Source organism: Curcuma longa, unplaced genomic scaffold (genome assembly GCF_044706935.1).
Source record: "Curcuma longa cultivar G26 ecotype Majalengka, Jawa Barat unplaced genomic scaffold, ITB_CL_G26_1.1 utg3290_np1212_1714210_RagTag, whole genome shotgun sequence".
NCBI classification, from domain to species: Eukaryota; Viridiplantae; Streptophyta; class Magnoliopsida; order Zingiberales; family Zingiberaceae; genus Curcuma; species Curcuma longa.
The window spans coordinates 1,388,365-1,403,888 of NW_027435602.1; the positions used below are offsets into that span (position 1 = coordinate 1,388,365).

At 40.7% G+C, this 15,524-nt stretch overlaps 3 protein-coding genes across 3 annotated transcripts; 2 read left to right on the forward strand and 1 right to left on the reverse strand.

The window, feature by feature from the left end:
• Positions 1-232: 232 nt before the first annotated feature.
• On the reverse strand, positions 233-7,817 carry LOC141820428 (uncharacterized). Its single transcript, XM_074707738.1, has 11 exons — positions 7,181-7,817; positions 6,239-6,496; positions 5,843-6,085; positions 5,573-5,722; positions 4,021-5,432; positions 3,851-3,924; positions 3,649-3,730; positions 3,453-3,578; positions 3,233-3,339; positions 1,139-1,299; positions 233-687 (listed from the first exon to the last, which is right to left on the reverse strand). The coding sequence occupies exons 1-11, from the start codon at positions 7,619-7,621 to the stop codon at positions 451-453; spliced, it is 3,291 nt and encodes a 1,096-aa protein (XP_074563839.1). The 5' UTR covers positions 7,622-7,817; the 3' UTR covers positions 233-450.
• A 3,257-nt stretch (positions 7,818-11,074) lies between these two features.
• On the forward strand, positions 11,075-11,680 carry LOC141820330 (21 kDa protein-like). The gene has a single exon (XM_074707612.1). It carries the CDS (start codon positions 11,075-11,077, stop codon positions 11,678-11,680), a length of 606 nt encoding a protein of 201 aa, XP_074563713.1.
• A 1,558-nt stretch (positions 11,681-13,238) lies between these two features.
• Positions 13,239-15,524, forward strand: LOC141820362 (putative inactive receptor kinase At1g48480). Its single transcript, XM_074707657.1, has 2 exons — positions 13,239-14,718; positions 14,792-15,524. The coding sequence occupies exons 1-2, from the start codon at positions 13,320-13,322 to the stop codon at positions 15,343-15,345; spliced, it is 1,953 nt and encodes a 650-aa protein (XP_074563758.1). The 5' UTR covers positions 13,239-13,319; the 3' UTR covers positions 15,346-15,524.

The following is a 15,524-nucleotide window of genomic DNA, read 5'->3' on the forward strand; positions in this document are numbered from 1 at the left end:
CGCGCCGGTATATTAATTTCGACATATTCTGATCTGAAACGCAAATTTTCAGAAAAGCCCCTCCTCGAACTTCGGCGAGCAATTCCCTCCCTTTTCTTTCATTCCGCTATTTAAGTTTAGTTACAGCATTCGAACCTTTATTTGAACCATCAAATCTTAATTTGAAACCATTAAATAAAAACTCACAGATGATTCAAGAACAAGTACATATTGCACGGTAGACAAACTGAAAAAATATTCACACCATAGAAATTTTTCCTAGTTGCAAATTGCAACGAGTTCGATACAATTTATTCTATACAACAGGGAAAAGATCTCAAACTTACTAGAATCAAAGAATAAAATACTGACTGAAGACGTGAAGAAGCCTGTACATCGATAAAATTTGGGGAAATAACCGAAAGAATGAATGAAATGGAAGAATACACACGCAGAAGGACGACTAACTCTTCAAGATATGCACTTCACAGGTAGAGGAGAAGATTTTAATCCTAAATAAATTGCCTTCACAATGGCAACGAATTTTAACAGGGTGTCTTCCGTGTACCACTTCAACTTCCATGTGTGGACCTTTGGGGTTTCAACTGGTTGCTTCTCCTTCTTGATCTTATCGGAAAAGAAGTTAGTAGCAGGCATGACTTCGACGAATGTCAAGGTCACACATCCCTCGGGACAGAGCTCAATGACCTGAGGAGGCAGACATGGATAAGTTGTAAATACTCTATGCCACAACAAATCAATGTGAAGGATCTGTGAAGTAACTTCAAATGCAGGTCAAACACAGATATGTCAAACGGTATTAGTCAGCCTTTCGACTACAATAAACATAGTCACAATATAATGATTTTCCGATGACATGAAAATCATGCTTTGTGTGGTCTGCATGTTTCAGCTAGGCACATTGCATGTATGTGAACAAAAAGCAGGTTGCAACATGTTATCGAAGCTATGTATATGAGTTCAGGAAGAATAATATCATGGATAACCATGTTTATATGCATATTCATTTACTCCTATCGTTAACTAATCTATATTAACACTAAATATTTTAACTACGAGCATGGTAGCAAAAGAGAACTGTGCCTGACTTAGAGAACAAAAACATGCAACTTCACAACAAACAACAATCAACTATTACCATTTCAAGTATATCCTGAATCATGCAGCCAGAATCCAGAGAATAGTATGGGGAGCTTGATTCAGAATCAGCAATGGAAGTACCAAATTGTGGATGATTCTCAATGCATACGAGCATATATTCTTCAACTACAATAATTGTCCTCGCAACCCAAGGTTCACCTGAGCATTTGACCAAAGAAACTGATAGTCCAACTAATCAATCCATCCTCAAAGATCATTAAAAGTAAGAGGGCGACAGTGCAAGATGTCTTTCTAAAAAAAATATCATTAAATGCCATAATAGGAAAGATTAATATGAAAAAGACTCCAATACTCTCGATCTTCAACCTAAGAAACAAATTTAATAGTTCAACCATAGCATAGACATCAAGTCTAATAGAATTGAACAGAAGGAAACACTAGTCCAGTGCTAACCTACCAACCTGCCTGGTTTTGCATGGATTTTTGTGCAAACCATAGTTTAAAATCATTCCATGCCGTCGGCATGGACGAAAAATTTCATTCCACCAGCCGACCAGTATGTGAAAAGCCAGACACCTCCTATTCTGCAAGATTTATTTAGCTCCTCCTCGGCTCCTCCTCCTCCTCCTCCACCACACGGTACAAAATGAATGTGTGCACTGACACCTCCATACCCCTCCTCTACACCCCTTCTTTACAGAGAAAGAAACAAAAGCAGAGCTCCTCCACCTCAGCACCCCTCCTTCACACAATGAAAGCGTGAGTTGATACCTTCTTCATCTTCTGCCATTACTCCTCTGCATTGGCTCTGCTCAAAGCTCTAGGTGTGTCAGGTGAGTTCCTCATTGCTACTCCTCTTCCTCTCCAACCTTCTTCCTTCTCTCCTTCCCCCTTCTCCTGCTTCAACACCCACCCCTCTAGCACCGATACCAACATCGACAACACTATCTCAAGCCAGTCAGAGACTGAAACCCCAGCCCTACTTGAGATTTCAAACCTTGGTTCAAATATGGTTTTGCCATGTCTTAAACATGTCACATGGTGAACATTGTTTCAAGATCAAACCAAAACTGTTATTCTGCTAACAAAATGGATGTGGGACAACTTGAATATACCTCTAAAGCAACTAGATAAAAACCTATTTCTGCAAAAAAGGGAGATCCTAATCATAGGAGCTGCAACAGGTTAACATGTGCACAAGCAAATGTGAAAATTTGTCAAGCGTTTTAGAAGGTCTCCTGATCATATATAATTAAAGTCTCCCAATCATGTGTAATTAAAATGAGTTAGATCCTCTAGCAGACTAAAGAAATACGCTCTGGCATTCCTGAGGTTACACTCACTGCTACAGTCTACATTAGAACAGTTTGTGCTTTGTTGAGCAAATAAGGAGCTAAGGAAGGCTTCATCAAAAATAAGAACCAGGAGATGTGAAAAAAATGCATTGTTATCTTTCTACAAGCCAAAACTTGATCTACTCACTTGAGATGTCAAGACTAGTTAAACAAAATAAGAAAAGAATTAAACAGGTTCATCAAAAGGTTCTGATCTAATGACTTCAGGAACGTGGATGCTTGTTAGAGCAATTAAAATTAGCTAGATACTATAATAGTGTAATTAAAATAAGAAACATGGACACTCGAGCATTTCTGAGTTCTTGATTGATTCTGTAGTTTGTACTAAAATGGCTTATGCTTTCTTGAGCTCAAGCTCTGAGGCTAAATAAAAATAAGAGCCAGGAGATTTAAAAGAAATGCATTTTATGTCTTTGGACAAAATTTGATCCACTCACTAGCAATGTCAAGCTTAATTAAACAAGTCACAAGAAAATAACTAAACAGATTCTTTAAGATTGCGCCCACTTGAGGGGAAGAAGAGGGAAAAGAAAGGAAAAGTTTTGGGGATGGAAAGAGGGATAAAGAAATTTTGTGATCAAAGAATGGAAAGATGACAAACTTAAACTCTTTTTCCTTTTTCCTCCCCTCTTACCCCAACTTCTGGAAGGAACCAAAAGAAATTGCTCTTTTATTTTCCCTTATTATTTGTTCTGCTACTGAAGTAGGCAAGGGACTGCTTTCCTTCCTCCCTTAACAGCATACAGGGTCTTGATCTAATAACTTCAGATGCATACCTCCAGAGTTGTCATGCCAAAACAGAACCATGGAGCATAGGAGCAGTCCCATCTTCGGAATTCCACATACATATTTCTCAAGCATTTTTACCTGGATATTCTCCCAACTGCAATTCAAATTTTTGAAAGAGAAATCAGAAAAGAAGTGCCAAAACTGGAAGCACATAAAGTTTGTGTGGGCATCATAGTTAACACTACTATGACATGATTGGAAGCTTACCTCTTCAGAGACCATATACCGTTCAATGCAGCAGAATCAGATATTTGTAACAGAGATAGTAGATTCTCCAATTTTATAGAACTCCTTGACAAGAACAGGTACGTTATCTTCCCCTCCAGATATATCCTAACAATGATGTGACAATTTAATGCACAAGTCCTATATTAGCAATCCAAGTACACAAACTATATGAAACCTCAGTGCTTGCAGTCCAAGTCCAGCCCAAATTTCTCTTATATCTTCCAGTTTGTGGCATCCCACAGTTTTGGTAATAATGTCTGATGAGGAATTACAGAGTTATTCCTTGAAGTTGTATGAAAAATAATAAACAAGTGAAACAGTTTATACAGCAAAAAGTCATACAAGAATAATTGATTCAACTTGAAAATGATTCAAACCTTGGCTATCAGGCATTGTATCAATAAAGATGACATATATCTTTCTCTCACAAGTTCGCAGAATAGCAACTTCACTGCATAATGTACAGAAACAATTTACAAGTAGCTTCAAATGAACATGATTATTTAGCCACTGGCATAAGAAACAAAATTGATGTCCTAAACCTTACCGCTCTTTGATAACCGTTCCAAGCTGAAATATACAATCACAACAAACAATATCCTCAATTGTTTCTGCTTCAGAAGTGCCAAAGTCCACTATCTTCAGTTGCAATAACTCCTTTAGGTTTCCATTTTGTACAGGATTAAGCGCTCCGCTACCAGTATCTGAACATGTCATGTTCCTTTCTTGTGCATCCTTCAAATGAATTTGAGTAACACCATTGCCATTTGGTTTATCAAGTATTGGTTCAGTATTAAGATTTCCTGAAAGTGAGATAAGTCTTCTCTTAGGTTTTGATCTAACTTTCTGTTTCTCAGATCCACCAACTTCATGATTTGCAATGTGATTGAAACAGTCCCTACCATTACTGCAAATGCCTTGTGCATAAGATAGATAGTCACTGTCTTCTAGGTTAACTTCCACACTGACATCTTGCTCGACACAATTATCATATAATAGAATGTTATTTGCTTTTATTGATGGCCTGGCATGCCTTCCACCAGCAAGATATTTGATGTCCAGTGATGTCAGTGAGTTGTCACTAGAAACATGCTTCATAGGTGCTTGATTCAGCAAGCTATCCAAACTGGAGGAGCTTAGATTGTGTGAAACACCACCACTGCTACTGGTATCATCTGAGGTTTCCATAGAAGTTGCATCAGCTGAGTGCTGCAAAAATTCTTCCTCATGGTCAAGTCTGCGATGGAGGATATCCTCTCTATAATGTGGAGGCGAGATAGGGTGCAGAGAGGATGGGTGTGATCCAATGATCTTCTCAGGAGCCACCATTGGTGCATTTTCTGACTCATAAACTCCATCTGATGAATCACTGTCGATAGAGTGAAGCTTTACTTTTAAATGAGAAACATCATTTGCTTCTAGAGAATAGAAGTTTGATTTCCCTCGCTGAGAGTTTAATCCTGAATTTCTTCCATTCAATGACGTATTGCTATCATTCTTGGCAATCTCAAGCTCAGTTATCTCCTTACTGGAAAATTTACCATTATCACTATCTTTAACTGGCATATTGAGGTCCAAGTTACTTTGACTTGTTTCTCCTTCTAGAGTTTCTGCAACCTCTATAATGTATTTTGAGCTTGAGATACTTCCAGACTGCTTATGGTCTTTCGCTTGTCTTATAATAGGATAAGCCAAACCAAATTCCATTGAGTGGTTTTTATCCACAAACTTATCAGGTGTCTGATCCAAATACTTTTTAAATTTTTGCAACCAAATGGGAGATCGTTCATTCTTCATGTATTTTGCTACGTTCATTAACTTAGCTATTCTTGATTCACTGTCAGAAATGGTCTCATCTTTTCTCAAACTTTCACTATCGCACAATATAGATTCTTGATCAGAGCTAATTAATCTTCTGTCTTCCTCATCCTCAATATTAGCTAGACGAGAAAATTTTTTCTACAAAGAGAGTATCTTATTCTCAAAACTTATAAATTTTTGCATTTCTGGCAAATATATAGAAATTCTTGATTTCAAAAGGTAAAAAGTGATATGAAAGTTTCACAACAAATATTAGGTTATTAGTTTGCCATTTGTACCTTCCTAGTAGCTACAATACTCTCATCTTCAACAGTGTCTTTTGCAGGAAAATAAAATCCACATCCAGCAGGCTTCTTTTGGTTCCTTGCAAATATAACATGTCTTTCCCAATACTCCCTTGTGCTAATGCCTTTTCCATCTAACTCTAACTAACACAGATAAATGATAAAAGCATCACCAACAATTTGTTATGAGATTATGTAGAAACGACAAAGTCAATTATTTCAGGAATACAAGAATGAAGAGTAAAGAAAAAAGTCACAGCTTACTCTTTCCGGATTAGAGAAGAAACTGAAAACATGTGCTCTGAACCACTGAGAGCCACATATTGGATTTCCTTCCAGCCACAGGTTATGCAGGGAAGGAAGGCTGCCGAGGATTTCAAGTGCTGTGAAACTGGAAATAATATTGTAGGAGAGATCAAGCCCTTCAAGTGACTTTAGATTCTCAATTCCATGAACTGAAGTTAAGGAATTATATCTTAGAACAAGCTTAACTATTCGACAAGAAACCTGGAGAAAGTGAGGACAAAAATATCATTTCCACATCTTGCATGCACTCCTCTTAATGAAGGTCATTTTAACTTGAGTACTAAAATTTCTAATAGGCAATGAAGTGACAAGAACTTCAAAGCAGTATAGTAAGCCCATGAAAACAAACTATACCTCACTCAACCATGCTACTGATCGTAGATGATTAAACCCAAGATCAAGATATCGCAGCTTTGTAATCTTTTGCAGGTTGTCAATTTTGGCAATCCTGTTCTGACTTAGATCCAAAGTCTCGACAGCGGGTAATAATTGCAAGGACTCATCCATAAGAACTAATCGATTGCAAGCACATGATATAAACTTCAGTTTGTTCCAGGTTGGAGATTCTTTTACGTCCACGATTCTACTGGCAAATACATGTCTGAGGCATTCCTAAGTTTCAGCAACATAGAATGTGAAAAATAAGCACCCTTGACAATCATCAAGATTAGCAAATGCCTTTATTCTGGCATAAAACTTAAAGGAATGCGTGAAAGATAATAGTAAAAGTTTGCATTTCAAATTACAAATTATGATCTTTCATTGTTTTTCTCTTAAGTCAAATCTGCATACTCATGGAGAATTTTTAGCCATAAAAATTGCATAACTAACACGAGAACTCTGGGGCCAAAACAAAACATATCTGACGCAAGAAAGCTGGAGAAGGAATGGAATCTCAAAAGAATTTAGAATAAAAAATATCAATCAACTCATCTCTAAGAAGAAAAGGCACAAAACCAAGAATCCTTGCGAGAAATATGCACAAAATCTGCTGTTAATTCTTTCCTTAATTAAACAATATATTAGAGTAAACGAAAGTGGAACGTGAAAAACAATGTGGTAGAAGCTAACAAAGTAAAAATCCACCAAGTATAGAAGCTAAAATGGATAGGAACAAAGCGAAACAAACTGTGGACACTAAGTTAAGCAAGAGAACAGTTAATTAAGAGCACTCAAAAGAAGTACGCGGACGTGCTGTAAGTAGTCACACAGATTATTCAACAAACCGAAAGTTCGAAACCTTCATGCAGCACTTCTGTATCAATTGAAAATGAAAGGCACAAGAAAGAATCTTACAGTGGAATTGTAGCAAATGAGCTTCTCGAGCGAGTGGCGTAGCTCGAGCAAGCCCCTGGCGGAAGAGGTCGAGAGGTCGCATCCCCGGAGCTCGAGGACCTTCAGCCTCCCAAAAGGAAGCAGTGAGATGGGCGTCGGGTCCCGGCCCGGCTGCGGGAGCACAGACACCACCTTGAGCGAGGTGAGCAGCGCGAGGATCCGCCGCATCTGCTCGATCGCCCTGTGGTCACCGAGATCAGAGACGTAGGCGCGGAGGTAGTCGACAGGGGCGCCGGCGAGGAGACCCTCAAGCTCCTGCAACGCATCCAGCCGCGTGTGGACATAGCGAAGCCCCAAGGGGTTCAGCTTCAGGGTGAGGGATCCATCGAGGAGAGGCCCGGCGTTGCGCTCCACGAACCGCAACAGCTGTTCGAGGTAGCGATCGCCCGTGACGATCGCCATCCCCCGGCGAACCGAGCGAAGGGCGTCGAGCGATTAGGGTTCCCGAGGCACCTCCATTGGAGAGAGCTCGAAGACAAGGAAGGGAATTGCGGTTTCAAACAGAGGAATTAGGGCAGATAGGAGACCGGAGGAGGAGGACGACGACGAGGGGGCGCGAGAGGAACCACCATGGCGAGGATCGAGCATTTCCGTTTCCACTAAGGAAACGCGTTTCCACTACCAAAGAAGTGACGAATCCTAATTATTTGAAACATTTATTGATTTATTTTAAAGATAACGATATATATATATATATAATATGGTCAAAGTGGGGCCCACCTGTCCCGACCTGGAGTAGTGACGTGGGCTAACTTGTGGGCGAGAAGGTGATCGTGGTATCGCTTCGGCAGCGTCGTGGATGGAGACTGGATCCGATGTCTTGCACAGATCCGTGTTCGCTGTCTGTTGCCTGCATGTCGTGACAAATAAGCCGCAATGATGGAGCACGATGCGGTCATAACTGTGCTTTGATGTGAAGACACGTGGCTTGGGCAATTTATTCGGCCTGACTTTTTGTTTGGTGTGGGATTTGTTTTGATAAGATATTTTTATTTTTCTAGAGAAAAATTTTAAACCGCAACTATTTTTTGATTGACATTTATTTTTACAAATAATTACGATAAATAAGAGTATCATTAATGATGGTAGGATTTACTTGATAAAAGGTTACTATTTTTAGTTAATTATTTTAAACTAAGAAGTCGGTTTTTTTACCTTAAAACATCTTGATGATGAATATATTTGAGCTCTTTAAGCTCTTGTTAGGACTAGCTATAAATCAGGTAGTTTACTATTTATATGTAAAGTTTGTTTATGTTAGCTAAAATGTACCAGATTGATCAAATGAATATACTTAAATAATTTATTAAACTAAATAAATAAGTTAAGATTTGTAAATAAATTTAAAAAATATAAAAATTTTAAATAAATAGATAAGATCTAGTTTCATAACTTTTAAACAAATTAAATTTATGTCAAATATAAATAAAGAATAAATAAATCAAACTTGAATAACTTTTTTAACAAATTGGTTAATTTTATATTTGACTTGACTTATATATTGTAGTCATGAAGCTTATATTACGCAAACAAAGTCATCGTCAATCCAACGGACGTAGTATGAAATAATTATGTATTGTAGATTGTCCTATTCAATTAAAAGTGATTAATTAAGATTTTAAATATTTTAATTTTAATTTATCTAAAAAGTATGACCCTTTGTATGTAGAGACATAAGAGATAATTTTTATTTTACCGATGGATTAAAATAGAAAATATAAAAGGATAATCCTAATAGAGTTTTTTATAAATAAAGGATTATGGTCTCCGGATCATAGGGTTTGTTGGATGAGCAAATATTGAACTTTCATCTATTTTCTTTGATATTCCATCGTCGAAAAGAGTACGTGAGAACTATAAAAGAAATTCTTAAGGGAATCGTGTTAATCCATAAGATCAAACTTTACAACTCGAGAAGGTAAAAGATATTATAGATTTAAGTATACTCTTACATTTTTGTATTTATAATTTCTAATGATTCACACTTGATTCATTAAATCATATATCATATTAAGTCTAACTTAATATGATAATCATATCTACTATTGTTCCAAATTAAGCCACTTTGTGCCCATAGAAATTAGAGTACATTTAACTTAAATATCTAGCAATTATTTTTAGAATTAACCCTTTATCATGAAGCTAAGTCATTTCTTGTATAAATTATTATTGTTGGCGTAGTTTTGTCTCTTTAGAATTATTAATAAGTTAACCGCTGATGGTGACATATACTCAAGACTTGTTAATTAATCAACGTACCCTTTCTACTTAGTCATAAATTAAGACGAGAGTTGAACTTTCTTTTTCTTTAAGATAATATTAAGACATTTAAGTGTTCATAATTTATTGTTAATTGTCTTTCAAAATATAATAACCTCCATCCTAAACCTTTAAACTCAAAGGGGAAAACAAACTATTTGAGTTTAGAGGATATTATAGAGTATTCCAAGTGGGCTTGGCCCAAATAGAAGCCCATCAAAGGTCCAATAATTAGGCCCTTAAGGCAACCACCTAAAACCCCAAATTTATATGTTAAGGGTTTCTCAATTGGAAGTCGATAAAAAGGCTACAGTCCTTAAATGGAAATTTTTTCATTGTCCCTTATTTTGAAAAAAAAAATATTAAAAGGGCATCGCATATCCCAAAAATATCTTAGTTCTAACATTTTTATAACATATTTGACTAAAGTTGCTTTAACATACTAAAAATTACTAAATAATTAAGATTAAAATACTTAAATATTAATTAAAACTACTTAAATTTAGTCAAAATTAGTCCGACTTAGTTAAGACTAATCATGTTCTAAAAAAAGGTTTAATGTTGTATTATGTTCATATCCCTAAAATTATAAAATAACAGTTTAATCCCAAAAAAAAGTCTCCGGTGCTTAAATGAAAATTTTTTCATTCTCCCATTTTGAAAAAAAATATTAAAAGGGCATCACATATATATGAGGGTGGTAAATGAATCAAAGTAAATTTGATATTCAATTTAATAAAAATTTATTTATCTTCTTTCAATATACATAAAGTAAATAAAATGAATATATTTAAATATTTTATTAAACTAAATGAATAAGTTATACGTGTTCAGTTTGTTATTTATTAATATTTATGAACAAAATTTATAAATAATTTTCATCAACAATATAAATAAATTTTTAAAATGAATAAATAAATTTATATTATTAAATTTAATAATCAATTAAATAAGTTTAAAATTATAAAATTTTAAATAATCAAATAAATATAAATTGAGAGTTCGATAACATCTAAATGAATCAAGTTTAAGCTCATAAAAAAAATTAAGTCAAACTTGAACAACTATTTAAACGACTTAATTTATATTAGACTCAGTTACCTTATCAAATAAGTTTGAATACCATGAAGCTTGACTTGGCTCAGCTCGGCTCATAATTTATAGCCTAATCACATATTTCAAAAATATTTTAGTTCTAATATTTTTATAATAATTTTGACTAAAGTTGCTATAACCTACTAAAATTACTAAGTAATTAAGATTAAAACTACTCAAATATTAATTAAAATTATTTAAATTTAATCAAAATGAGTCTAACTATTATTAGAAAAAATTTGATCTTTGTAACCGCTTTGATTAAATTATTATAACACTAAAGTAATTTTAATCAAATTTATTTTAATTTAAATAGTTTTAACTAAATTTATTACAACAACAACAAATAAGAATATTTTTAAAATGTAAGCTATTTTTTGATTATTTTTATAAAAAACTAAAATATAATAAAAATAAAGACTAGCCCTATTTAAATCCTTACTCAGTCGGAGGAGACCAATACAATGAAGAAGATTTGGATCGATCTTCCCGTTTCAAAACATGATCACGAAGCCCGTCCTCGCCTTCTCCTTCTTCATCTCCCTTCTGCTCATCGTCTGCTCCTCCGCCGCCACGCCGCCGCCGCCAAATACGCCCTCTTTCGGTAACGCCACCGCGTTCATTCGCGCCCGCTGCGCCGCCACCCGCTACCCGGGCCTCTGCTTCTCCTCCCTCTCCCCCTACGCCACCTCCGTCCGCCGCAGTCCCCTCCTCCTCGCCCTCACCGCCTCCAACGTCACCATCGCCCCCCTCCGCGACCTTCGCTACCGCTTCGCCGCCCTCCGCAGCCGCAGCGCTCCTCCTTCCGCGGCGACGCACGACTGCGCCGACTTGCTCGGGGACGCCGCCGACCAGGCCGCCCGCGCCCTCGACGAGCTCCGGGAGATGCCGGATCCCCTCCGGGGGTCGACCGAGGAGTCGTGGCGCATATCCAACGCGCGGACCTGGATGAGCGCCGCCATGACCGACGAGGGCACGTGCTCCGACGAGTTCGAGCACGATGCCGGAGGCGATGTCAAGGGCGACGTGCGCCGCCAGCTGGCGCGGGTTAAGAGGTACACCAGCAACGCCCTCGCGCTCCTAAGCGGCCTCGTTGACCTCGGTTGACGGATCTTGCCAGTCCACCGTTAAAATATGAATAGAGATTAATATTTTGACGATGGATGTAAAACGTTATATTTCAAATTTATTTAATAAATAAATGAGAGAAAATCTTCTGCATCGGATAAAATTTAAACATCAAGATCATTAAAAACAAAATGATATTTAGAGTGTTAAATTATGAGTAAGGGTATTATTTTATTTTTTATTTTTTATTTTTCTGTTAAAAGTAAAAAAATAATTATAATATTAACTTATTAAGGACGTGATCCTGATCCAGCTCGAGCTCGTTGGGATTCTCTTTGGCATGAGAGAGGCACGTGCCTAGCGGCTCCTTTGCTTTGCTGGTGTCATTTGGCTGCTTTCATGAGAAGTCATAAAATAATTAATTAATTACCATCAAATCTCTCTCTTCTCTTCTTTTTGGATCTGCAAATTAACATATTTAAAGACTGTTTAGATCCATGCTACAGGATCTAACTATTAAAGATTATTTCGCTGATCTAGTCTCTCCTCACACGAATAAATAATAATGGATATTTTGTTTGATCCGTTAAATAGATTTTTTAATGTTTTTTATTTTTATGTTAAAGTGCAATATTGATATTACTTTATACTATATTGTTAAATGGAGCACCGTAGGAGGCCACTGGGCTGCAGACGGAGGAGGTCGCCAACAGTTCTGGGCCAGGACCCAGGAGAAGGCGACGCTGAACGCCGATGGCGACGACGAAGGCTTCGGCTTAGTGCTTACGTAGTTACGTAGAGAGGTGGTTGCCGAAGAAGAGGAGGGAAGGCAGGAGAAAAATAAAATAAAAAAATAAATAGAAAAATCTACGAAATCAAGAAAAAATTGTTCCTCTCTTTCTGCTGTCATCCTTCCGATGCCTATTTGACGATCGGGATCGCGCGACGCGTAACTAGATGTATCTGGACCGTCTGTTGTTTGCTGCGGCTCCGCTGTCTCATAACAGGGGCACGGAGTTCGTCGGAGTGTTTGCTGACGTCATTGGGCTGCCGGAGGAGGGCGCCAACAGATCTGGGCCAGGGGGAGCGCTGAACGCCGATGGCGACGACGAAGGCTTCGGCTTACGTAGAGAGGTGGTTGCCGAAGAAGAGGAGGGAAGGTTCCAGGAGAAAAAAAATAAAAATAAAAATAAATAGAAAAATCTGTCTGTTCCTCTCTTTCTGGTAATTAAACGCCTCAATTGGTCGGAGTGTTTGCTGACGTCAACATCCCCGTGTTCCGTGTCTTGGTAATTAAACGCATCATTTGGTAACAACTATTTATAGTCGCAGACAATCTATCTACAAAATCTCAATGTTCCTTCGACCTAAAGGGAAAATTTCCTAGATAGAGTAGATAACCTTCCCTATAACGTTTTCCAACATTAATTCAAATCCACGTCGAGATCTATCTTCATCCCTTACTTTACACCCAAGTTAAGCATCACTAAAAGCATACCAATACCGGTGATTCCATTAAACTAGCACAGATTGTGTGCTACGCTACTTCCTATCTTCCTCCTTCTCCGGCTGGCGATAAAAACTTGAAGCAGCACCAGATTGCAAAAATGGAGGAGAGAGAAGCAGGAGGCGGTCTGCGTCAGTCAGTGAGCAACTGCGCGCTTCATGGGATGCTTTAATGTTTCGCAGTGAGTACGGTCACCTCCCGCACATGGCGTCCCGGTTGTTGCTCCGCCTCGTTGCTGGCGCGCTTTTCCTCCTGCTCGGTCTCCCCGGCGGTACGCCGGATCTGGCCTCCGACACTGCCGCGCTCGTGGCTTTGCGCGATGCCGTCGGTCGCTCCGCTCTGCCCACGTGGAACTCCTCCGTCCCAAGCTGCAGCTGGCCGGGGGTCACCTGCGCCTTCGGCCGCGTCGGAGAGCTCCGCCTCCCCGGCGTTGGCCTCATTGGCCAGATCCCCGCAGCCGTCGGTAACCTCACGGCCCTCCACACGCTCAGCCTCCGGTTCAATGCTCTTTCTGGTCCTCTGCCCGGTGAGCTAGCGCGCCTCGTCGAGCTCCGCAACCTCTACCTCCAGAGCAACCGCCTCTCCGGCGAGATCCCGCTTTTTCTCGCCTCCATGAAGAACCTCGTCCGCCTTAACCTTGCCAACAACCAATTCACCGGTGGGATCCCTTCGGAGCTCAACAACCTCACTCGCCTAGGCACGCTCTACCTGGAGAGCAACAGGCTCGCCGGCGAGATCCCACCGCTTGACATCCCCAGCTTGGTCCAGTTCAACGTGTCTTACAACCAGCTCAACGGATCTATACCGGCCGGCCTCCGTTCCCAGCCCAAGAACGCGTTCCTCAACACCAGCCTCTGCGGCGGCCCCCTGGGGCTGTGCCCAGGCGAGATCGCGCCTTCTCCCTCAGCGGAGGGAGCTTCTGCGAGCAATGCCGGCGGCGCCGTGTTTCCAGAGACTGGCAAAAAGAAGAAACTCTCCGGCGGGGCGATCGCCGGGATCGCGATTGGTGCCGCCGCCTTCGTGCTCCTCCTGCTCGTTGCGCTCGTCTTTCTCTGCCGTGGCAGGAGGGCGCAGTCACCAGGAGCCGCTGCTGCCGTCACGAAGCAGATGGAGACGGCGGAGCTTGCAGAGCAAAGGGATAAAGGTCCCGGTGACGGAAGAGCGAACGGTAACGGAGCGGCAGTGACCTCAACCGCCGTCACCGCCGCCGCAAAATCTTCGTCTGCTTCCAGCGGCGGCCCTGAGGTTAAGAAACTCGTGTTCTTCGGCAGCCGGAGAACAACGCCGGCCTTCGATCTAGAGGATCTCCTGCGTGCGTCTGCGGAGGTGTTGGGGAAGGGAACCTTCGGGACAGCCTACAAGGCGGTGCTCGAGTCGGGGGCGGCGGTGGCCGTAAAGCGGCTCAAAGACGTGAACCTGCCGGAGGCGGAGTTCAAGGAGAGGATCGAGGCCATCGGCGCCATGGACCACCCCGACCTTGTTCCCCTCACGGCCTACTATTTCAGCGCTGACGAAAAGCTCCTCGTCTACGAGTACATGTCCAGGGGCAGCCTCTCAGCTCTCATGCACGGTAACCCTCTTAATTAGTATCCGAATGCCGTATCCGGCCAGAATTCATGCTAGTTCACCGATCATCTTCTCAGGCAACAAGGGGTCCGGCCAAGCGCCCCTCAACTGGGAGACAAGAACCAGCATCGCCCTTGCGGCGGCACGAGGCCTGGAGCACATCCACTCCGCAAGCCCTTCGACCTCCCACGGCAACGTCAAGTCCTCCAACGTCCTGCTCACCGAGTCGTACGAAGTTCGACTTTCCGACCACGGCCTGGCTCTGCTCGCGGGGTCGACTTCCCCTTCTCTCCGCGCGTCAGGGTACCGAGCTCCGGAGGTCACCGATCCCCGGAAGGTGTCGCAGAAGGCGGATGTCTACAGCTTCGGAGTGCTCCTCCTCGAGCTGCTCACGGGCAAAGCGCCGGCGCAGGGCGTCCTGAACGAGGAGGGAGTTGACCTCCCGAGGTGGGTGCAGTCGGTCGTCGGGAAGGAGTGGACTGCAGAGGTGTTCGACGCCGAGCTGCTTAAGTGGCAAAACGTGGAGGAGGAGATGGTGCGGCTCCTGCAACTGGCCATGGATTGTGTGGCACACTACCCGGACAAGAGGCCTTCCATGTCGGAGGTTATCGCTCGTATCGTTAAGAAGTGAATCATCGGAACGGCTTAATCGTGCAGAATCTTTTAGTTTATTGACGAGGAAACAAGTCATTCTTTTTCTTTGTTGCTGTTACTATTGATGTATACTCCGACTACAGATCTTAAGATCATCGTTTGGATGTACTCACCAGATACTCCATTTACCTTTATATTTTTTCAACATTTTCTCAA